The 23939-nt window shown below is 39.8% G+C and overlaps 1 protein-coding gene across 5 annotated transcripts in view; it reads right to left on the bottom strand.

The window, feature by feature from the left end:
* Nucleotides 1-1449: 1449 nt before the first annotated feature.
* Nucleotides 1450-23939, bottom strand: part of STXBP4 (syntaxin binding protein 4) — a 68733-nt gene continuing 46243 nt past the window's right edge. For all 5 annotated transcript variants that reach the window (XM_030961904.1, XM_030961903.1, XM_030961902.1 and 2 more), the window contains 2 exons: nt 17164-17221; nt 1450-4484 (listed from right to left, as the gene is read on the bottom strand). In XM_030961904.1, the coding sequence (XP_030817764.1) occupies nt 4373-4484; nt 17164-17221 (170 nt within the window). In that variant the 3' untranslated portion in view covers nt 1450-4372. The remainder of the gene's footprint in view (nt 4485-17163; nt 17222-23939) is intronic.

Below are 23939 nucleotides of genomic sequence, written 5' to 3'. Positions count from 1 at the left end.
TTACCAGCCTTTGGAGTGAAAATGAAAACATCAGCAGGAACCCCAATACTTTGCTTGGATCCTTTCTCTTTCCCATATAAGTGCTGCTATTGTTACATTTCTATTTCAGGCAGGAAACATAATTTTATTTCTTTTTCCATTTCAATCATTTTTAATGAATTCTCTTCACATACAAGAGGAAGGATAGTTCTTGATGATAATAATAATTGGACCACAGGGAAATACTGCCTTGTGGGTAGCTGACAGGCAGGGTACTTGAGAGGAGATGAAGACAGCTCTGGTCAGAGTGTAGCTTTTGGGGGTCAGGGTGAAATAGTGACTTATGTGAAACAGCATCAAAACTACTGATTTTTCATGGTTTGCTTTTAGCCAAGAAGCCTAACAATGAAACCAAAATTCCCCATAGTGACTGGCTGGAGAAATTACATTCCTCCTCATCAGGATGAGGGGTCATTGCAGCAACCTCCCTCGTTGGAGCCCTCAGTGAATAATAAGGATTGTGTAGCTGCAGTTCAATGTCTCTATCAAACATCCTTCTTCAGGTGAAGGAAGAACACAGCTTATGTGTGCTTTGGAAAAATGCTGGACTAAATTCTCTAGAGTCTCAAGCACTGCTGTAAACAGCATATTATCTTGTAATAAAATAACTAAAATAACACCTGTATTATCTTGTAATAAAATATCCTATCTTAGATGAGTGTTGTGAAAATACCAACCTATTAAATCCATGCCAGCATCAGCCACTGTTGGTGGAAAAAAATCTAGAATGAGCAATAAATAATCAAGCCACCAGAAAACATGAGCAGAGCCTGAATGGCACAACCTGTGAGCTGGCTGGTATTTTTAGTGTTACATGAAAAGAATCCTCAGGGAAAGGCAAAGCTGGTTACAGAGGACAAAGGTGAGCCTTTAGTCACTGGTATTTGATTTTTGGTGCACTACCACAGCAAGCAGCCAGGGGAAAGATTTACTAAGGTATTTAGGTACCTAAACATGCCTAGCAGCATTTATAGCAGCATCTAAGTAGGTTAGGTGCCTAATTCCCATTAACTCCACGAACATGTTTAAGCTGCTAAACATCTCTGCAAAGCTGGCCCCAGTGCCTGGCCTGACAGGTGCCAGTCTGAACTGGTGTGACTGGGCTCACTCCCTGCAGGGTCTTTGGAGTGGGGAGTGTTGGGAACACACAAGGACCAGGAGCACACAACTCAACAAAGGCTCCTGAGCTGACTTGAAATTGCTGCTGCTGACTTAAAACAGAGCCAGATCAAAGTCACTCAGAGCAGCACTTGCAAAAAGGCCACTGAATTTTGAAGTTTGGTTTGGAGTCCTGTGTGTCTTGAGCTGAGGGTTAAGAATCCCATCAGTTCCCAGAAAATGAAACATTTCACAAGCCAAGCCAGAGCAGCATTTCCTGAGCTCCTGGAGAGTCCTGCCCACAGTCAGCCGTGCACAGCCCAGCCTGTTCCACAACCACAAATATTTTTCTTAAAGGATTTTCCTTTCTTTACCTCCGTGGCACCAGGCACCTCCTGAGTGTCAGAAATGAACCAAACCATTCCTAAAGCAATCTGTTACAAGAGGCTTTTCAACAGATGGAGAATGTTATGTGGGACAGATTCATTACAATATAAAGGTGTAGTTTTATTAATTTAAAGGCTATCACATGCACTTTAGTATATTTTCCACGTAATTTTTTAAATTCAGGAATAAAAATGAAAATTTGCCTTTACAGTGTTGCATATGTTGACAACTGCTCTTTACAAATTCTGTTCCAAGTTATGCTAGAACCATTTTCTCAATATACACAGTTCAGCTTAAGTAAAATAATTTTCACAAAACTATTTCACATAAACGAAGAGATAAGGGGAGATCAAGAGAAATAACCTAGGAAACAAGTATACCAGTGTACAAAAATAGATTGGAACATTTGGAGATCGTAGGTAAGAAAATGTATTCTCAACCCCAGAGAATGTGAACTGGTGGATTATCTGAAGAGGGAAACGCTCACTGGAGCAGCTGAAGAGATGCAGAGATCTATTTCTAACATCTTTAATTTCTAGGCAAGTTTGTAAGAGAGAGAGAGAGAGAGGAAGAGGCTGCAGGTTTGTGCCACACGGGGGTCTGTGGGAGGTGGCAGTGAGAGGAGCAGGCAGATTGTCCCCGTGCACAGCAGGGCAGCACGTGCAGAGCCGTCCCCCTGCAGCTGATCCAGCAGGACAGCTCTGAGCTCTCTCCATGGAGCCCCTGCTCTGCAGAGCCTGCCTGAGCCACACTCCCCATCCCTAAAGAGCTGCTCCCCTTTGGAGCACCCAGCTGGCTGACACAGCCACGAGGCTGCAAGAGGCAGTGGTGGCTCAAACCTCTCCTGAGCAGGACTGGGGACCTGGAATCTGTGTGCAGGCTGGGTATCACTGAAGGATGAACAGAAAGTGCTGTCCTAAAGCATCCAAATGACTACTACAGCAATACCACAAGGAATTCAGATGACATATCTTCTGTACGTCATGAGTCTGTGCCATTCTGAGAAAAGGGATTTAAATAAAAATGCTTCTGGAGTGTCCAAGCCTGAAACTGAAGCACATGCTCTGTCCCTTTGGCCTGAGCTCTCTGGGAGCACAAAGGAGGCTGTGGAGCATGCAGGAGCCACTGGAGCAAATATGGCTAAACCATTCATGTGTTATTGCTAGGAGAAGTTTTCTTAGAAATGTAAGTTACTGTAGGTCTGCTGAGCAAGCTTTTTTTCCCTAATCCACACCACCTGTGTAGATTCACAGATAATTTGGGTCTGACCTAGTTGAAAGTACAAAACAAATTTTTCCTATTTGCTTATTCAATATACCCTGACATCTACTTCCTGCAAAGCCTGTAAAGGCCTCTTTTGTGAGCTTCAGGAAGAACATTTGGTGATGTGCTCTCCAGCTCTCTGGCCAAGTGCAGGAGATTACTGGGCTGCTATTCAGAGGCCTGACTTGGATTTCAAAAAAAGGTGAATTATTTTGGTTCAAAAGGATCAACTGTTCCAGTGAGCCTGACCTGGCACAGCTCTGAACTGCTGAGGACAGAGAGCATGATCAAGGCACCAGAACTGAGAGTGAGTCTGGTTTTGATATTCATTCCTCAGAGGACAAGGATTCTTAACTCCAATGCCACACCTGCTGAAGACAGACCTCAAAAAATGTGACTGCAGCCTGTGCCCTCCTCACACTGCCACAATCCCCTTCTCCCTCCTGGACTGAAGCAGAGATAGAGATTTCCTTTGGCATATCCATCAGTGCTTCTGCAGGTTCAGGTCTGTCTCATTCATTAGTAACACCCACCATTATATACACAACACACATATAAAAGAGCCTCCAGAAAAATGTAGCACAGAATCATACATTTGACAAAGCTGACATCAGACATTGTGCTGTGAATAATGAGATTTAAAATATCCTGTGCTATTGAGGTACAGAGAAACCTGTTCATTAACTTGCACCCCCCATCATTTTCTTTATCCTCTTTAAAACATCACTGATGTGTACAAAATGATTTTGTTCTACTTAAAAGACCAGTTCTGAGGAGGTGACTGATTTCTGCTGATCCTGGAGGTGGTTTCACAGGTTTCATTGTACTTGAAACTTCACAGCTTCCACTGAAGTATTTGATGTGTGTCTGTATCAGTTCAGCAGAATACAAAAGTAGAATAATTTTCATATTGCCTCATACTGTTGTCAGAGTATGATGTCCTCTATGAAAACCTTCTTTTTACTTGACAACTTATCAAAGACACATTTTCTAAATCTCAACAACCAATCTTAGTAAGTATTTGTTTAAAAAGTCATCAGGGCTCCAATATTCATAATAAATCACTAAATTTCTAGTAGCAAAACTTATTTGAAGATTTTTCCCATAGAAATATGAGTTTTCAGTTAAATTATCCCCATTATTCTCATTAACTTTGGTTCAAAAACCCCATCTCACTTTGCATCTCTCAGTCAACCATCAGCTGGAATCTACCACCAGTGGTCTCACCTTAAATCTCAAGTTGCTCAGAGCTGTGAAAATTTCAGCTGACCTGGAAAATTCTGCTTCAGGTCAGGGAAATGATGGGTCTGTGGGGAAATCATGAAAAGATGGGACTGGGCGCTAAGGTGAGACTGATCCCTGGCACACCAAAATGGGGCACATTAAGGACTCCTGTGGCACCTGCATCCTTTGTAGCACACATCAACAAACCCATCTCAAAACTAGCAGAACTTCCCCCACCTTGATGAGGAGAAATGTCACCAGGTACTACTACATTACACTAGAAAGCAGGTAGATTAAAACCTGTGCATCTGCTCACTAAGGGACTAAAACCAGACAAACTACTCTCTGTCCACAGCTGGTCTCAGCTCTTGGGCCCGGGAAGGTCTCTGATCCCATCCTCCTCCTCCTCGGAGCAAAGCAAGCTCAGAGCGCTGGTGACGGGGTGGATCCAGGACGTGGTCTGGGTCACGTGGCTAAAAACCAACAAGAAATGCTATCAGCAACCCCAAAGAGGCTTACCCATCCCAAAACAAGGAATTCCAGGGGAAGTCTGGAGTTGTAGCAATCATTATGACACCTTCAAGCACAGAATTGTCTTTTTCATGCTAACTGCAAGATTTTTAAAAACAAAATGCAGAGAGCCAGACCCTGGACTGGAGGTTCCAATTCCCACTGCAATAAAGAGAATGCTCTTGTATGAGACTCCTGACACAGACTGGTGACAATTCTTGTTAATTATTGGAGCTGCAGACAATTAACACAGCAGGACATTACCATGGCCATCTCAGTGGTCACAGCCTGAGGGAGGCAGGGTGGTCAAGAGGAAGTTGAGCAAATGTGGAATCACATTGTAGAAACACACACAGCTCTTTAGAACACGAACCCTGGAAGAGTCCAGGGCCAGGCTGGATGCGGCTTGGGGCAATCTGGGATAGTGGAAGGTGCCCCTGTCCATGGCAGGGGGTTGGAATGAGAGGCTATTTAAGATCATTTCTACCCAAACAACTTCATGATTACGATTCTAGCATCATTAACTAATTCATCTGGCAGAAAGAATAAAAAAGAAAAAAAATGTTTTTTACATGTCCTCTAGCCCCAAATCTGGACATGCTCCCACAGCCCACACACAATAAAAGGGCATCAGTGCTGATTTTTAACGTTTAAACCCTACACTTGACATGCAGGCTAAGCTGCTTTATAGTGTCTGGAAAGCTTCTGTGTGAATGGAAAGAGCCCATGCAGGGCTCAGTAAGGACAGACACATGGACAGGTTTGGAGTCTGTGGTGAGAACACTGCACACCTTGTGAGTGGTGTGTGCATGTGAGCCATACTGTGTGTGGGCAACACACTGCCTCTTCTCCCTTCTGGAATAATGTGTTCTTGGGAAAGGAAATAGCTTCTTTTCACTTGGAAAAAAAATCTTGCTAATAAATTCACAGCTTTTATAGTAAAGTCAGTGCAAAGATTAATTTTGTAATATAAGTTCACTACAAGAACAAGCTGAAAAATATTGTAGGTATAATAAATGCCACGAAGGACAAATGGCTCTTCTCACATCTCCTAACAGTGTCCCTAAAGCTCAGGTCTGTACTCACTTTCCAGGTGCATTGGTTTAATTAAATTTGAAGAACTACTCTGGATTTACCTTTTCGAGTGAGAACAGGTTTTGTCTTTCTCTGTGTGAGAAAACTGCCTTGAATAACTGATTACAGGAACAGATATACTGAAGCAGGAATTCGAGTCAATGTTCCACTACACTGAGTGATGGGTTTGAGGTCACTGTTCTCATCACCATGATCATACTATTCACACGTTTCAGCTGAGTGCACTGAGCTTAGAATCAGTTGGGTGTGATGAGGATGATAGTGTTCACCAAAAGGTAAATATAATCCCTATGTAAATCCCTGCTCTGAACAGGTAACCTGTGAATTCAGGCACTACCTCAGCTGAGGCAATGCCTGAGCAAGGACCACACAAGAAGGACAAAGTGGAATATAAAGGCCATACCCTCTATTCTCACACATTAAGAAAAAAAAAAAAACAAACCAACAATCAACCCCCAAAGCTCAAGCTATGTGTAAAACCAATTCAGAAGTGCTCTTTTGGTAGGAGCAGGACTGGATGGACTCCATTCCTTCTTTTGTTACAAAAATATGCAATACTGGGGTTGTAGGATCAGTTTCACAGGAGTTAAAACAAAAGGAAAAATGAAAAACATGTTCCTACAGAAAATACACTGCAGCAGACAATGATCACTCTAAAGGACAGTAATTCTTTCATTCTAAGAAAGCAAATGTACTTTTTTTACTAGGAATAAGTGCAACTTGCCAAACATTTCCAATGTTTACCTTTAGAAAGTCAGGTGACAGCCAACATGAACATGAAAAGAGTTGTTTTACAATGTTTTATGAGAGACTTGGTAATAAAGTCTGTGCAACCAAGAACACTGTTCCCATTATTCTACAACACAGGGAAATGTATGCATTCATATTTATATTATGAATATATTTACATTTGTAAATATACTCAGAAAAATATCTTTGCTGCATATTTCTGGAATGTTTTCTATAATGTCAGGAAATGCCTTGTTTCCCAATTAAAATATTCAGTCAATAAGGCTCAGTATTGGAGATGTGCTCCAAATTGAAGTCCCAGCATGTGATTTATTGGTATAACACACAGAACTTCCTCCAATACCTGCAGAATTACAGGTGCTGAATGAACTGGATTCCATCCATTCCACCTCTGCCAATGTAAGACTTATTGCCTCCAGTACTATTTTAAGTGTTTATATTGCCTACTTTTATCAAACCATTTCTGAGCAATCCTTTGCTGAATTTAAATAAAAAAAAATGATTTTTATTATTTTTTTTTTCTCATTTTACTTCCTCATGTAGCATGCCCTGACCTGCTGTGTACCTGAAGCCCTGGCTCCATTTTCTCCTGAGCATGCAGCATCAACCCTGTGAAATGGGAGAGACTGCACAGGAGTAAAGAGTTACATGGAAAGCCATCCACAGATCTTTGACATATCCAACTAAAAATTCTTTGTTAAGTGTTTCTTCTTCAGAAGATTTTTCTCCTACACTCTCCAGGGCCAGGAGGCAAATGACAGCATGCCCAACTTCCTGCTACTGCTGTAGGAACTTCAGTTTGCTCTCATACAAATTAAATGCACAAAATTCTCCAGATCTTTAACAGTGCAAAACTGTGGCACTGAAATCTGGGTTACCTTTCTCTGTATTTGACGGTATAAGATTGTTTCATCACTGGTAACAAAGAAAAGAACCAGTTTTCATTCATTTTCAAGACACATGGGCCAAGTTTTGCTCTGTTGTCAAGCTGCTGCTGCAAACACTTCTGGTTTGAACCCAGCTCCTTTCAACTTGCTCTAGACTTTATCCCACGGGCAATTCTCTTAAGACAGTTTGGTTTAAACCCTTTGCCAAAATCCTTCCTAGGAAAAGAGCTCTTATAAATAAACATTAAGTCCAGATACCATGTCTCACATTGTAGACAGACACACACAATACGTGCAGATTATTTAGGTAGAGAATAAATGTATAAACCCTGGTGCTGTTTATTTTTAGCTCTCCAAAAGTGCTGTGACTAAAGAGCTTTGACATAATCAGTCCGAAGAGATAATCCCAGATTTACTGGTTTGGAGAACATTCTTGTATTAGAAATACATCCTCTCTGATTTGTGTGTTAGGGCCAGCAATAAAAAGTGAGAGGGAGTCCAAATCTACCTCTAGGTTTTGTTTAACTGATGCAACTGATTTGAATATTAAAGGAGTATTTGGAAAGCCAGCATTACAAAGTTTAAATGTACAACATTTTCCATTTGCAAATGTTCCTGTTCAAAAGTCTAATTTAACATTTTCAGAGCAATTAGCAACATTTAAAGATTTTTAGGTTTTCAAACAAATCACTGCTATCGGAGGGCAGCCAAATTTATTGCTAGAAAACAGAAACATTTGATCTGGAAATATGTCAGTAGATTAGTCTGTCTTTTTAACATTAGCAAACTGCAGGACAAATTTCAGAGCTTGGGAAAACAAAACATGAGAACAGAGGGATGTTTTGGCAAAGAAATAGTAGCGGATTATTTCAAATGCCATTATAATTACTCTCATTATGGCTCTTCCTTCTTCACATGGAAAATTGTTTCTTTTAAAACTACAACCTCAGACAATCTTTCAGGAAAAGAATAACTCAAAATTTCAGATAAAAGCTAATGGAAAAAAATCTGCAGAGTTTTTTTTAGATTTTAAGCATTATCAAGACATCTTTTCCACCTTAAATTGTGCTCTCCAACCAGGGCCAAAATCTGGAGCCTAACAAGGAACTGTGAAGTCTTGCAGACACCACAAGTGCTGTGGGTCTCAGTGCAAGATGTTGCCCTATAAACCTAACATGCATTATTGGAAGTTGGTTTTTATCCCCCATTTTGACATGAGATGACATTTACAACACCTGGCTCAATGTTTCAACTGCACCAGGGTTCCTGAGCTTTGAAAGGAGCCACCTTGTGCAAGATCCATTTGTTTGGGATCAGTTCAGGAGAGGAGATGCCACCTTAAGCAATTACTCAGTCAAACTCTCCTAGTGAATAGGGACCATTACTCATTAGGGACCAAAAAGGATTTAGCTGTATCTGAACTTAAAATGCCAAATTCTGGCCTCAGATGAGCCCTGTTCTTCACTACCAAACTGAGCAGTATGGAAGATGAAAGTGAAACTCTGCTTGTGTAAAACAACACAAACCCCATGATTTCCTCCTTAATGAGCATACCCCATAAACTAAATCCATGTAAGCCACAGTAGTAATTTCACTAAACTTTTAATCTGCCTTTGCTTTTTGATTTCCCAATCTTCACTAGCCCTTTAACATACAAGAGTGCTCAGCTGAAGAATATTGATGCTTGATGAAGATGTTCATGACCTCTGCACAAAACCTCTGCAAAGGCCTGGTGGCCCCCAGTGCTGCTGAGAGCCAGGGACACTGCACACCTGAGAGCTTCACCCTTTGGTGCTTCACTGTTGCTACTGCAATAATCATTAAAAAATGCAGCAAACAGCACTGCTAGATGTAGATGCAATGGGTTTGAAGGGAACATGTTCTACACTGTCCAGAAATCTATTCCACATGGTGCTTTGGTAGTTTTCACACTTGAACACATCTCCCAGTGGGAAGGGCTGGAGTTGCTGTGGAAGGAGTGTGTGCCATCTGCCAGAGGGCAGGGAACACCAACTCCTCACTCCCTCCTTACCCACTGGCATGCAGGCCCAGGGCACTGCTGGCTTGGAGGCTAATGAGGGCCAGAGCTCCAGGAAAATAAAGAACAATGCCTCTGAATGAAGATCCTGAAACTTAATCCTTTATGCAGAGGCTCTTCCATCCTCCCTGCCTGCTCTAGCACAGGCTCTGTGTCACTCTGTGCTGGACTCCACACAAGATTTGCTGGAATTACTGCCTTTGGCTTTTGTTTTCAGACCCTTCTGTTCCTGCTCCCCTGGTGCTTGGGACAGCCCTTTGCTTTGCAAGGATCCTTTGTCCCTTTCAAACCCACTGTCCCAAATTTCACACCTCAGAGAAGGCTCTCAGCTCTTATTCTCATGCTTCTCTAAGGCAACTCCCTCAAGCCATAATCAGAATTCCCTGGGCACATTTGGAAATGTTGTATAATTAGAAAATAAACAATCACACATAGATCCTGCACTATAGTGGAGCTGTCTCAGCTTGCAGCAGCATCTTATGGGCCTTCACATCCTGGCAGGGAAAGAGAATCACCCTTCCGGGAATCTGGTTTGGTTGAGTTAGATAGGTCACAATGGAGCAGGAGTTCCAGGAGTTGCTGGTCCCTCTACCTGCTTCTAAATCCCTTCTATTATTCTATTAAATACAATATGGAGCTGCTGGTTCTGCATCTCACACATTTTAGGAATGCACTTCTAACTTTTCTCAGCTTTCCAGAGCCAGTGCTTTTAACACTTTGCTGTTGTCCCTTATGAATCTAAACTTGGAATTCATATTTTGTTCCTTCAGCTCTTGGAGGCAGCACACACCTGCAGAGCCAGCCAAGGTGTCTGTCGTGGCTGGAATCCCCCTTGGAAAGGCCAGGAGTTGGAAAGCAGACACTAAATGCTGTCAAGCACTGGAAAACTCTTGCTATTTTGAAGAGCAAATGCTGGGAGGATCTGCCAGGAATAACTTATTCTGAGCTGTAACTAAAGCATTTTAATTTAGCAGGTAAGCAATTAGAGCAAAATAAAACAACTGAGTGACATTGATGCAAGTATTATCTATCAATCAATCAATCAATCAATCAATCAATCCTGAGAGCATCTGAGGATGACAGATACCAGACACGAATCCTAAAGGCAGCTTGAGAAGGGTTTTTGCACTGCATTTATCAAGATAGGATTATTTGAATGGAAAGATTCATTTTTTCTTTCTCCTTTTTTGTTAAAATTCATTTAAGCCTGTACCCTCTTACAAAAGGAACATGCAACCTCTAACAGAACCCCAGGAGATGCTGGGCAGGTCCTGGAAAATATCAGTGACCTTAATTTTACTGGTGTAATAAAATCAAGAGCACTTGTCACCTCATGGAGCTGTGTCCTGAGGCAACATAAATGTTTCTTGTATTTCCCTCTGAGATTGCAGATTTTGCTTGAGTATTAATTAAAGATTGAGGGATATAAAGTGAAACCCCAGAAGACAGTGTTGCTATTTATTCCTTGATTAAACCAATTAAACCCTTGTCTACTCAGAAAAATCTATGAGCCATTTTAGAGGGCAGTAATCACTAGGAAGAAGATTTATCCAGCCAAACAGTGTGTGCTGCATCATTAAAAACTGTCAACAATAAACAAATTGCCTGAACTAAAATAAAGTCAGTAACAACAGCAGGATCTGAGCCAAGGCTGAATCAGAACTAAGGTTTGAGAGACATCCCAGGCACTTCTCAGCTTGAAAGTACTACCTGAAATCTGTCTCCCCCAGCATCAGCCAAGTGCTGTTCCTCTGGAAGTGCTGGTTCAATGTGTGCAGTTACTCACAGTCCTGTCTCTAAGTGAGCTGCATAAGAATTCCAGTGCTGTGTATTTGCAAATGTATCTGAGCACGTTCAAGGCTTTTGTTTTAACTCCTTGTGCACTAAACTGACATGAACCTGGAGCAGCGACTTTGCTCCAGATGAAGCACATCCTAAAAAACCTTGCTGTGTGCTTTGATCTGCTTCTGACAGCCCTCCCAAAACCCAGGGAGCAAAAGAATTTTACTTTCTTGTGTTTTCTCACAAAAGAAATTTTAACAGATGCCTTCTGTGACAGGCCAGAAGCTGGACAGAGTGTGCAGTATCTGTGGAAGCTGAAAGAATGTTTCTCCATTTTGGTTCTTGATATTAAAAAACAAACAACCTCCCAGGAAAAAAAAGATTGTCCAACCAAAAGCAGCTTAAGGTCTTAACATTCTTGTATTACAAGCTCATGTTATCATAAAATCCAATGCCAAGTTTCCTAGTTCTACATCTGAGATTATTTTACTTACAGTCATGCAAAATGATTTCAGTGAGAATCAGAGAAACTGAATTCCAAAAATCCAAGAGAAACATGTCAGGACTAGCCAGATTCACACGGCTTCTTCAGAAGGTGTGTGAACTGATGCTGAGCTGATGGATGAACACAGCTCTGGGTCCCTGTACTTTAAAGAGCAATAATAGCAGATAGCACTTGGTTAGTGCTCAGCCAGTTCTATTTAAATATTTGCCACTTCTTGTGACTATATAACTATTCTTTATTTTCATTCAGGAGAATTTGAGGAGGACAGGGAAAAGGAATTATTTTCAAAAACAACCTCTTCTTTAAATGAAAAGTAAAACAGGAAAAGTCCAAATTTTAAGAGATGGAAAGTAACTGCAGCTTTCTTTGAACTTGGTGGAACCAGCACTGCATGCCTCAAATTACCCATCCCTACCCACAAAACATCAGAGTTAAGATGGGGACACCTACAATGATGACTTGATAACTGCTAATTTTGGTGCAAGTAACTTGCCTACTGCTTTACAAGGAGCTGGGAGCAGAGCTGGCACTGGATTCAGTCCAGGGGAATTTCAATTCCATGCTGAAATCAGTATGGCACATCATGAGTTTTCTTAGTTTGCTGCTCTGAACTGACTGAAAACTAAGTGGATCATAGAGAAATTTACTTCTACATAAGGTCTGCTATGATTTGAACTTAACTGATTTCTTCTAGCAAGGGCCACAACCCTTGCTAGAGATAACCTGCAGATAACCAGGATATTGTAATACACCAGAGTATTCAGAAATTAATTCAGAAATGAACACACTTCAGTGTGTTGGGATTTGCATCCTTCATTTGTAAAGCAGTAGAAATGTGCAGAGAACATTAAGAAAAAGAACAAATTTATATTTTCAAGTTACCATGCAGTAAGTCAAATCAATTGTGATTTATTTCCTTTTATGATGATACCTTTAATGCTGCAAAACATCAGTGTTTATACTACAGAAGTTCTTCATCTATCACACATGCTCTGCTATTCTTAGCTCAGCTAAAAGGATAAACAGTTTCTATGAATGCCCAGTTTTCAGTAAAGTGAATGGTGTCTCTTACCCAAGCAAGACCAAATAAAATAAAATTCTATAGTATCTAAATACAACGTGTCTGCTTTCCAAGTAGAAACCTGATTTGTTAGGCATGATTTTAAAATCCACTGGAACACATCATTTGTGGTTTTTATTAATCTGTATTTTCTAAGTATTGACTTTAAACTTCTACTTAACCTGGAGCAAATTCTCCACCTTCCAATGGAGCACCTGAAGGACACAATGCCTCCATGGGAAACTTCTGATTTTTAGATAAATTGCTGAAAGATAACCCTAAACAAAGCATTACTGTTTCCCCTTTGTTGTAAGATAGAAAACATCACAGGCCCTAATACATCTAAGGGGAGAGATCCCAAAAGTTTTAAAATACTTGAAATAAAATATTTGAACTTCTACTTGTCTTTTGTGAAAATTTAAAATAAACATTCTTGAGGAAAATAGCTGTTAATGTAGAATATTTGAAATCTAGTCCTATTAAAATGCTAGAGAAACAGTGTTTACAGGGGCAAAATTCACAGCTGGTCCTTACAAACCACATACATATGCAAGGAGTGGGTGGGAGTAGGAGGGAGCATAGCAAGGGCCTGCCTAATTTTAGGTGCCAGCCTTATGATACAGAGCTGCCATATGTTAAAGGTGAACACAGTGGGAGGATGGAAGAGATTAACTAGAATGGGTTTTCTGGGGAAAAATGAATGCGTCCTAGCTATGGGGTTTTATGCTGTTCTTGTCTGATTTTAAACTATCAGGATGAAACCATTAATTAGCATTATGGTGCCCCCCTGGGAGGGCAGTTCTGCACAGACTCTTTCTCCTATTTGAAAATCAAATCCAGAAATTCCTAATTCACAAAATCAGTTCAGTGCCAGAATGAATAGACACTGTTTGCCGTGCTGGATTTTAGTGCTGGAGCATACAGCAAAAGTGAGATTTTGTTCTAGTGTTGGTTGGTTACAACACTTTGTAAACTCATTTAACACCTGAACTAAGTCTGGGCAAAACCAGCCACATGAAAACTTCAGAAGTGAATAAGATGGCCTTTCCCCTCTTTACAAAACTTTTCCCATCCTAACACCTCCCAGCTGACTGCAAGTGCTCTCACACTCATCTGGGTGTAGGTGATACTTTATGAGGGCTCATTAGCCCCTTTGTGTTTCTGGGACTTACAGATGAAATATCTGTTTGGGACAGAAATGTCTATTAGAAAATCAGTAACTTAAAAAATGCCTTCATCAATCACTTCATAGTAAAATTAATTAATGAACCTTTTTACCTTATTATGTGGGGTCTCTTCAATGCACTGATCCTGCAAGTTCAAGACAGAGAATAGAAAAATGGGGGAGGATCCAGAGGAGGGTCACCAAGGTGATGAGAGGGTTGGAGAACTTGGCACATGAAGAAATGTTGAAAGAACTGGGTTTGTTCAGCCCACTCTTCTCACAAAGATGTTGGGCACAGACAAGGAGCAATGAGCACAAGTTGCTTCAAGGGAAATTTTGTCTAGGGTAACAAAATATTCTTCACTGTGAGAACAACTAAATGTTGGAATGGGATACCCAGGCAGTATAAAAAGGAATGAGATTCCAAATGTAAATTGGTGAGGAAACAGGCACCAGTGCCTTGTTTCTCTTGATGGGGCATGAATCTGGTGCCATGTGTGAATGACTGATGGTATTGCTACGTAAAACCACAACAGTGCGTGTCCCCTCTGTTATTTTAAAGTAAAACAAGTTACCTTAAAACATAGCTGGGCCCAAATTCCACCTTTACTGCCTGGCAGGAGGGAAGTTACATTTGCAGCAAAGCTGATCCCTATCTACTGTTGGAATTTTTGTCCTTTGATAACTGTTAATTTATTTTATTTTAGTAAGACACTTGAACTAGCGTTTTTCCTAGCGCACACTGAGCTGTAACTCAGAGAGGTTTCCATTCCAGTTTGCTGTTCCATAGTAAAGCTGTAAAAATGAGCTTAATGCCCAGTCCAGGCTCAGGTCAGTTTTAGAAGTCTGCAGGGTGATTTCTCACACTTGCAGCACTGACTAGTCCTAACAATCGAGTTGATTGAAAATAATTTACTGAGGCTGAAATGATTTGCTGTATAAAAGTGGTAATTTCAAAAGTTTTCCTGAAGTCAAGATTCATGGACAAGATTCAGCTTTCCCTGGTAGGTACAGGGAGCTGCTAAGCCCGATGTAAATGTTTTATTCATGTCAATTATTCACATAAGTGGGTTTCACTTTAGTGTGTAACACAAGCCAGCTGGTTTGCTTCTTTTAAACTCTGATTTCTCATGCACCTCATATTGCTACACCCCTTCAGAGATATTTATGGAAATTTTACAGCAAGCTGTCTCAAGCTTATGTGCTATTAAGATTCCTTTCTGGGGTGTTTACTGCATTAGATTTATAATGTATAGATTTATGGACTCAGCTACTTGATGGCCCAATAAAGCATGTTGGAACTGAAAGCAACTGCTAATTAAAATAATATTTGATTGTATATTTGTATACAGGAAGTGGGCTAGTGTTGAAATACTCTTAAGCCCCTCATAGCCTTGGCTGGGCTAAAAATGAATGAAAGGATTCTAAAGTAGAATAAAAGGATTGACATTCACAGCCAAAGAGAACAAGAAGGTTACAGCATTAGTACCAGGGCTGTGAAGTATCAACTATTCTGCTAATCCCCATTTAAACAATTAAGATTAAATCCTACTGGAAAGGATCAGCTGATAAGATGGCCCCTCAAGCTAAGTTCCTTCTAGAAAAAGGATCTTTTAAGTGTTGGTTTTCACCCTGAAATCTCCACCATTTGGTGTTAGAAACAAGGGACTGTGCAAGCCGTGCTCCTTGCTCCAAACAGCTGACAGCTGATTTCATATACATTACACAGTGTAGTAAGAGGTATGGATTGCCAGGCATGCAAACAGCCTGGCTTACACTCTGCAAAGGCATTTGGAAACAGTGATGAAAGCAAAACAAGGAAACAGTTAAAAATAATATTAATTACCATAATGTGTTATTGAAATGCTCAGTTAATTCCATTCTAATGAGCTGCATTGAGAACTCTAACACTACTTCAGTGTGGTGACTCCACTCAGAAGTTTTTAGCCAGTGGTCATGAAGGGTGATTTCACACCCTTCTCTGCCATTAAATGGATAAATTTTCCTTGCCTTTCTGCCTCACAAAGACTGACAGGCAGAATTTTTTAGGACAGATTACAGAAGGTAACAGCAATGGAAAACCTGGGTACTGTCACCAGAAGCAAATGAAGAGAGTCACTAACAGTGAGATCTACAAAAATTCCTGAAAAAGCTTTTTCATGTGAACTCCTGAGTTCCAATCTGTAGTTGCAGCAAGGACAAGGTAAGATGCAAAACATCTGATGCTTTCTGCAAATTAGGCTTGCACCACCTTGAGTAGCTGAGATTCTGCTGTTGCTAATAAGCATCTGCTTGTCACATCTGCAATGGTTCAGCATCCAAGTGCAGCTCAGAAAGACCTGTCTGCACGTATCCAGCAAATCCAGCTTTCTGATGAGCCACTGAGATACATTACTATGACAAACACAGGAACAAACAAAATAAAAATCCCAGGGGGGATGCTTCAAGAATGTGTCATTTCTTCTGTTCTAATTCTAAATTTTATTTGCTATTGTTGATAGTACCATCTTCAAGCTCATTTTCTAGTCACACAGGTACAAACCCACAGTGTTACCCAAAAAAGAGTCCAGCATCCACCTTAACTTCCCAGCTGTCCTATCATGGCTCCCTGCATGAACAGAGAGCCCAAGGGAACAGTGCTCTATTTTAATAGTTGCTCTTGTATTTATTTCCATTGCTATGAAATTGGCTTTTAATTCACTTTCATTTCCTAAGCTATTTTTCTACTTTGTTTTTTTGTATAAATCTCATGTAGTAACCTACATCTGTCTGAAAATAAAAGGCACCCTTTGATTAGAGCTGGAATGCAGGATCATATACAGTGTGTTTGGAAACCTCTGCAGAAAAAAACATGTCTGCTTTAATACATCTCGCTCGAGGCAGCATGGGGTGAGGCAAGGACAACTGAGCAGTGTGCTTGAAAAAAAAGGAAAAAACCCTGCTTTTCTTGGCCAGTTAATGCATCAAGTTCAGTGTTATTTACGTGACTTTTGGAAGAGTTTGGGATAAAAGTAATTTATTTGCTGCCTTTCCTCTCTTTTAGGAGACTGCAGAATTCCACCTGCAAAACTGTGTTTCTGGCACCTGTAAGAATTAAATACTGTGGAAATTTCAGAATAAATTATTATTAACTAGATCATGGTATATATGGAATGGAGGTGAATTATATTTTTCACCATTTCCTTCAGTCTTTAAGAGGAATAATAAAAAATCTCCTATCATATGAATTAATCTTCACTATATTCTAGAAAAAACAGCATACAGTGCAATAAATGTTTCCATTAGTTCTAGGACTGAAAATATGTTTAGTTTGATGTGCTTCTATTTCAACTCTGACCCGTTTTCCCCAGAACTACTCACTTGATAAAATATTTGATTCCATCAGCTGTATAAGCTTCTTCCCATCCATAAGGCAGACCTAAGAGGAGATAAAGAAATAAGAAGTCTCTCAAAACTCAAGTGAAACAGAGAACATAGTTTTGAGATACTGTAAGTTACAATGCTGTCATTTCAAACAATATAAAGTTTATAAATAAATTCCTATTTTTGTAACAGATAATAATATAAACAATACAGTTTAACAAATACTTGCTGTGCCACAAAGCTACTAGCTTTGATGATACATTTATTACCAGATGATACTTTTTGATAAGTATCATTTGATGATACTTCTATTACTAGAACGATGAGTAATACTTCTAGTAGGGTACTATTCTATAGTCCTTTAAAAATTAAATTGTCCTAGCAAATCTTTACGTTTTTATAACTATTTATTCAAAACTAACTCTTTGTAAGGTCTGAAAAGTGCTGGAGAAAGAAGCATCAGTCCCTGTGTCAAAATGCTCCTGCTTTTGTGATACTGTACTGTAAAGTACATAATGACAAGTGCAAGATCCTGAACAACTGGGTTTTTTGAGACTAGAAAGATATATAAAATTTAAATATGCAAGATAAATTGTTCTTGAAGTGTTTTGCCTGAAACCCATCTTGAAATGTTAGTGTCTTAGGAGTTAAACTATTTTTGTTCAAGTCCCAGTGTATCTCAAAGACCAGCTCATTAGAACCATCTGTGAGCCTGCTTTTGGTTTAAAACTTTTATTTGGAAAATGTGCTGGACTGCACGCACCATCTGAGCTTTGAAAGCTGCCTCCTCCCAAGGACTGTCCTAAGTGCACATGTTTATTTTTTTAATTTCTTTTTTAAAAGGCTGACTGTCTTCTGTTGTCACACCTTTGCCCCTAGTGTGGTTCTTCTTAAAAGTCTGGAGAGGGGTAACTTCAGTTCTCCAGTATAAACAGAGCTCATTACAGCCACTGAATCAGGACTGGGCACACTGGAGCTGGTACAAACCTCCTGGGAAGGAATTATACCTGTAGGCACCCAGTGAGGAGCAACAAGGAACCAAAACTCCGGAACTCAGGAAGGGAACTTGAGAACTGGGAACTAGAACAGCACTGTGATCAGTCAGTACAGCTTGGAAAAGAAAAAACCCATTGGATTCATTTTTTTTCCTATCAGTTTTACCCCCATTAGTCACTTATATCAGGCTTTTTCCCATTTTCAGTTTAGAACAGATCTATACAATCTGTTCCTCAAAACACACTACCCACTACCTTTCAAAGAGAACAATCCACAGCCACTTCCCTTTAAACACAAAGTAGCTGCTGCGTAGCAGCTCTCAGGCTCTGACTCCATTAGGAAGGGAGGAAGAAAAGGATGTTTAAACTATAAATATGCTAGACATGCTCACTGGTTCTTCCTTCCTCTCCCATGAAAAATGGGACCTTTATTCAGCATGGGTATTTTCTGGTTATTTAAATGGCTATGGGATTCATCCCTCAATTGCTTCCATCTGCCCTGGCCTTTCCTTTTTCCTGCATGAAGCATGCATGTCCAAATAAATGACAACGGATTTGCTCAATTATGAGTGAAAGCCCAGCATCAGCTCTGTAGTCACAGAGATCCACTACATCATTTATTTATCAATGATAATTGCACTTTTTTCCACTGGTGATTTGATTAAAATCATGGCCTTTTCTCCTCTTCTAAATGAAGAACTGCACATAGGTAGCAGTAACTAATGTTCTGTACTCTTCCCTTACCCACTGAAGACTTCACTTTTCAAATACACTGAATACATTTGTCACCCAGAAATGGAACTCTGGAAATATCTCCAATGCTTTATTTGCCTTTTTGACTTTGTATGCATTAGATTGTGTGTCCTATCCATTCTTTGTATGCTTCCACATTCCACCTACATCTATGGGGTTTTTAATGCTTTTATTTTCCAAATTTTTTACTTGCTCTCCACTAGGTTTTTAGTGCTGCTCTCTTTATTACTTTCCTTCCCTTTCAGATTTGTACTTCTATTTCTTGTATTTCCCCTGGTAGCTAGGAAGCTCTCATGTTTTGCATCATATTTCCCCAGACATCATCTCCACTTCCTCCAAGCTCACTGTCTCCATGAATCATTCATAAGTTGATCTACTTCCTCCTGTTTTATTTTTTCACACCCTCCAGGGTCAAATTTGTTGTTTGTCCCAGGACTTGCTTTGAAAGGCTGCTAAGCTCTCACCTGGAGTAAATGGGAAGTAAAGGAGCTGAAAAAGTCAGAAAAACAGTCTGAAATATACAGGATTTAGCCTACATAAACTCCAGCAATCTCAGATTTCCTGCATATTTATAATCTCTAGTGTGAACTGCTACAGTCTCCTTGATGAATCTTCATAAATAATATATTTGGCTTCAGTTGTCTGCATAGATCATCTTAAGAAATCACAGATTTACAGTATTTAAAAACTAGTTCATTTCAGCAGAAAATAGAGGGCTTCTTGCTATTCAAATACTTGTGACTATTTACCTTCTGCAAGGTAAAGAAAAGGTAAAACTGCAAAAGCAATCGTGCATGCAAAAGGAAGAGCAGTCTCCTGAGAGAGAGCACTTTAGTCAAAATACACAATAACCTACCAGCATTTTGTTCTGAGTATGTGCATTTAGTTAGGGTTAATGCCAAAGAAATGTCTGTAATTCTCTGTGACAAACACAACCAAAGAACCAGTTGCTGTTGTTTGTGCCCCAGCACTGCTGCAGCCGGGCAGGGTCCCTGGGGACTCCTCCTTCCCTGAGCTGCCAGCTGGGATAACCACTGCTCTGGAGTTATATAAAGCTGAGAGGAAATGAAGCCCTCGGGCAAACAGAACCTTCCTGATCCCTGGTAAGTGTGGAACTCATTGATCTTTATCACCTCCTTGGCTTAACAGGACAAAACCTGCACCAGCACTGACACTGTGGGTCCCAGAAAAAAAAAAGAGATGAGCATCAGCCCAAATTATAAACCTGTAGGAAGTGACAGACATGGAAGACTTTGCCTGCAGCTCCCCAGAGAGAATGTGTGTGCTCTCCCTCAGTAACATCACACATGGCATGATCCCTCATGTCTCTAAAGGAAAAAGGGGGAAATACAGGTATTAGGGGAAAAGCCTCATTTTCCTGGGCAGTTATTAAACCTAGAAACTGCAATAATGTAGATGGGTGATTCCCCCATCCCCCAAATAATCTAGTTTAAAATTATTAAAGCAAAAGGTATGTGGAGATCAGCAGATGAAAGTACTAAAGCAGATACAACAGCAGAACATTCAGTTGACTCAATAACTGCAATCCTGACATCAAAATACCGCAGTCTATAAATGCTCTATTTTCCTTAATTTTTGAAAAAAATTACTCAAAGGAAATGAGATATTTAGAGCCTATAGCAAGAATCACTAAAATGAACGCACTGTGCACTAGGGTTCTACCTAGATTTGCTCTATTTAGATGCTTCTAGATAAGCATGTCTTTAAGTGCTTTCTTTTGGCCTTGGGGCCAGAGTTTAAAACCTTCCTTCCATTACAGCAGGCACCAAACAGCACTGATGAACCTGGAAGGAGTGCTTAGGGACAGCTGCCTCCCAGAGGTGCTAATCTCACCCTAAATGCTCTTCCCGTGAAACACAAACTGATTTCCAGCATTGTTCACACCTCTGTTATCCACCATTAAAAGGGTCTCTGGCTGTGATTCCCTTCCTTTTATGGGTAAACAGTCAGCATTTGTAATGTTAATTCTAGATTAAGGTATGTAGTATCTATCTGCAATGGTAAAGTCACATTGTACACATATTCTGTATCACAATGACCCATTCTTTGATCAGCAATAGAAACGAGGATGTCTTTGTTATATATCCTTTTATGACTTTTTCAGTTGTACATGTCTTTTTTACATAGTAGAGTATGGGCCAGCTCATACCCTTTATTTATCTCCTGAGAATTTATTTGTATTTGGTATCAAGTCTCAAAAACGATGGTTTTTTTTAAGAAACAGGAATTACCTGCTAAAAGGGTTTCTGATACAGAAGATTTGCTAAAGGACATTAAAACCAGTTTTCTCTGTCACTTGATAAATGTGGTTTTGAATTCTGATCTCTTTTCAATAGCCATCAATTTCAGCTCTTATCAACATTTAAACCTTCCTCCAGTGGGTTCAATAATAAAGGAAAAGGTGTTAATTAAGATCCCCAGTGCCTCTGGCTCTTCTGAGCTATTTAAGCAACGCAAAGAGGATGGAAAGCTGAAGGTCTGATTTGTTGGTTCTAAGTTGCCTGGTTTTAGACTCCTGAGTGCTACTGGAATATGGGAATATCCCAGAGACGACACAAGAGGTATCATGGTGTGAGACTAGCAGAGGAACTCCTCTCTGTGACTTGTGGAATTTGACACAACTACAGCAAAAATCGGCAGAGAAATATCCACCCTTGTTCGTCCAGAATGTTCAGAAGGATGCAGGCACAAAATGGACTTTTATTTTTTGAGGCTATCAATAATATAAAGCTGTTTTTAATCGGTAGTATTCCTGCTTTTTTGTGAATTAAATAATGAACACTCAGGTTTAGGAAAACAGCTTTCAGAAGTGAATATGCACTTCTGGCATTTGCTTGTGTGTCACTTCAGATCATTTCAAGTGCTCTTCCCAAAACCAAGTATGTTTCCTTTCATAAATAATACTCTGCTGAGGGGACATTCCATTCCTTTTTTTCACATATCAAATTCCATTTTAAAAAATTGGGTTTTTTTCTTTTGTTTTTGGTCCCTTAATAAAACAAAGATGACTCAGTAGTCTTCTAGTAGAGATATCTGGGAAATAGTAGCAACTGAAACTTCTGCTGATTTGGACTATGGTTGGCAGATTGGCTTGTGTCCCTTCAGTCTGTTCCTAGAAACCAGGCTTCAGGAACAGCATTTGTCTTACTTTGGACATTCGGGGCACGGTGAAAGATGAGCTTGTGTTTTTCCACTGCTTATTAATCATAACGACCCATCTATGTTGGCAAACTCATTAATCTTGGATTAAAACAATTATAACTTAAAATTTAGGAGGAGTTATTAAATAGCTTGTGTTTCATGCTGAAGGATTATATGAACAACTTTTAGATCTCTTCAGTAATTCTGAAATGACAAACTGTTATAAATGTCTTTCTTCTATTCTAATACTCATCTGTGAAAAGCTTGGTACAGTTAATTAGAAACAGTTTGAATACAAGAGCAATTACAATTTATGAACAATGACCAGTCAACCGAGTAAAATTTAAGGAAATAAGAATGACCTCAAACAGCACGTGTGGTCAGACATTACTACAGACATTTTCCTTTCCTACCTAACAAGGAAATCCAAAGTCACAACAAACTCTGCTCAGTTTGAAGTTCTTCAGAAATGAGTGAGAGCTACAGTCACCTGAGCAATGAGGTTCGTGCTGTGTCTTTAAGAAGGATAAAGAATTACCTTTAAAACTGTACTTTTTCAGAAGCTGAATGTTGGCAATACAACAGAAAAAAACCCCCCGAAGTACATATTTTTCAGAAAGACTAATTATCTACTTTCACAAAACTCTTAGGTGCTTAACAAGGTAAGAAGCAAACAGAGGAAGTGATGCTCATTTTAGTCTGTGCAGGAGGTTAGTAGTAGTCAAAATAATACAAAATAATTACCTCTTGGAAAAAAAGCAATTCTTTAGCAACTTGGATCAAAAAACCCAAGCGTATTTCAATATGCTTCTAATCAACTGGCTTCCAAAGTCTTTCCACATCACACATTTGATGGTCAGATGTTCAAAAAAGGATTTTGAGGAGGCCAAGATACCATGAAGCTGCTTGTCTGTCAGTATTATAACATTTCAGTCATGGGTGCAATACATTTGTTAATGCATTAGCTCAGGAGAGCATAAACCTTCAAAAGTGAGGGATAGTGGAAGCTGGGAGGGATTTCAGACCAGCTTCTTCTGATCAAACACCGGATTTTGTATAATCCACTGGCTCTTATTATTTGCTTTTAAAAATGCATTTAACATACTGATTATTTGATGCTGATTTTTGTAATTTTCACCTACACTGCTTCTTTCTAAAATGCTACTGGCTATCCAGTGAAAATACAAAAGGATGCAGTGATCAACCACTCCAAATTATTCGGCTTACTGTGGTCAAGAATCTGTTGATAAGGTGGAGGCGATACAGAAAAATCAGAAAACTGCAGAATGCAGAAATCCACCTCTTTCACAGAAAAGGCTGCAAAGAAAAAGAAATCACAGCAGTGTTCCATATCCTCCAGTGGCTCCCATCTGTTTTATTTGCCAAGTTAAAGATGTTTTCTTTTCTTTTAGTGTTAAAGGCTTCTACAGCCAAGTCTCAATTAGTGACACAGTGAGAGAAATGCAGTACCCGAGGATCACAGGGCTGGTACTGCTCCCTGCTAAGGCTGAAAAATGGTAAACACATGTTCCCCATTACATTTTTCTCAGCCCCTTCCAATTTTTTAAAAAAATACTCCTTTCTATGAATTAATTGCAAGCTTTTTTTTGCAGTTTCCCACTATTGACTGTTAACACGATGCTGTCCACTTGGGATGAGTCAAGAATGCATTATTGCTTCCATGCTGACTGAACACAGTGCAAGTTACAAAGTAATTTTTGAGGAACATTTGCATAAATTAAATTGAAATTAATTTTGTTTATACCTATGAACCTCAAACTGCTGAAGAGAACACAGGGAACCATAATTAATTCATAAATAAGGGCAACAGTCCTGCACTGGGGAATTTTACACCAATGCCAT

The sequence above is a fragment of the Camarhynchus parvulus genome, chromosome 18, assembly GCF_901933205.1.
Source record: "Camarhynchus parvulus chromosome 18, STF_HiC, whole genome shotgun sequence".
NCBI classification, from domain to species: domain Eukaryota; kingdom Metazoa; phylum Chordata; class Aves; order Passeriformes; family Thraupidae; genus Camarhynchus; species Camarhynchus parvulus.
The sequence above is the reverse complement of the archived record's forward strand: the minus strand, read 5'-3'. Positions and strand labels throughout refer to the sequence as shown.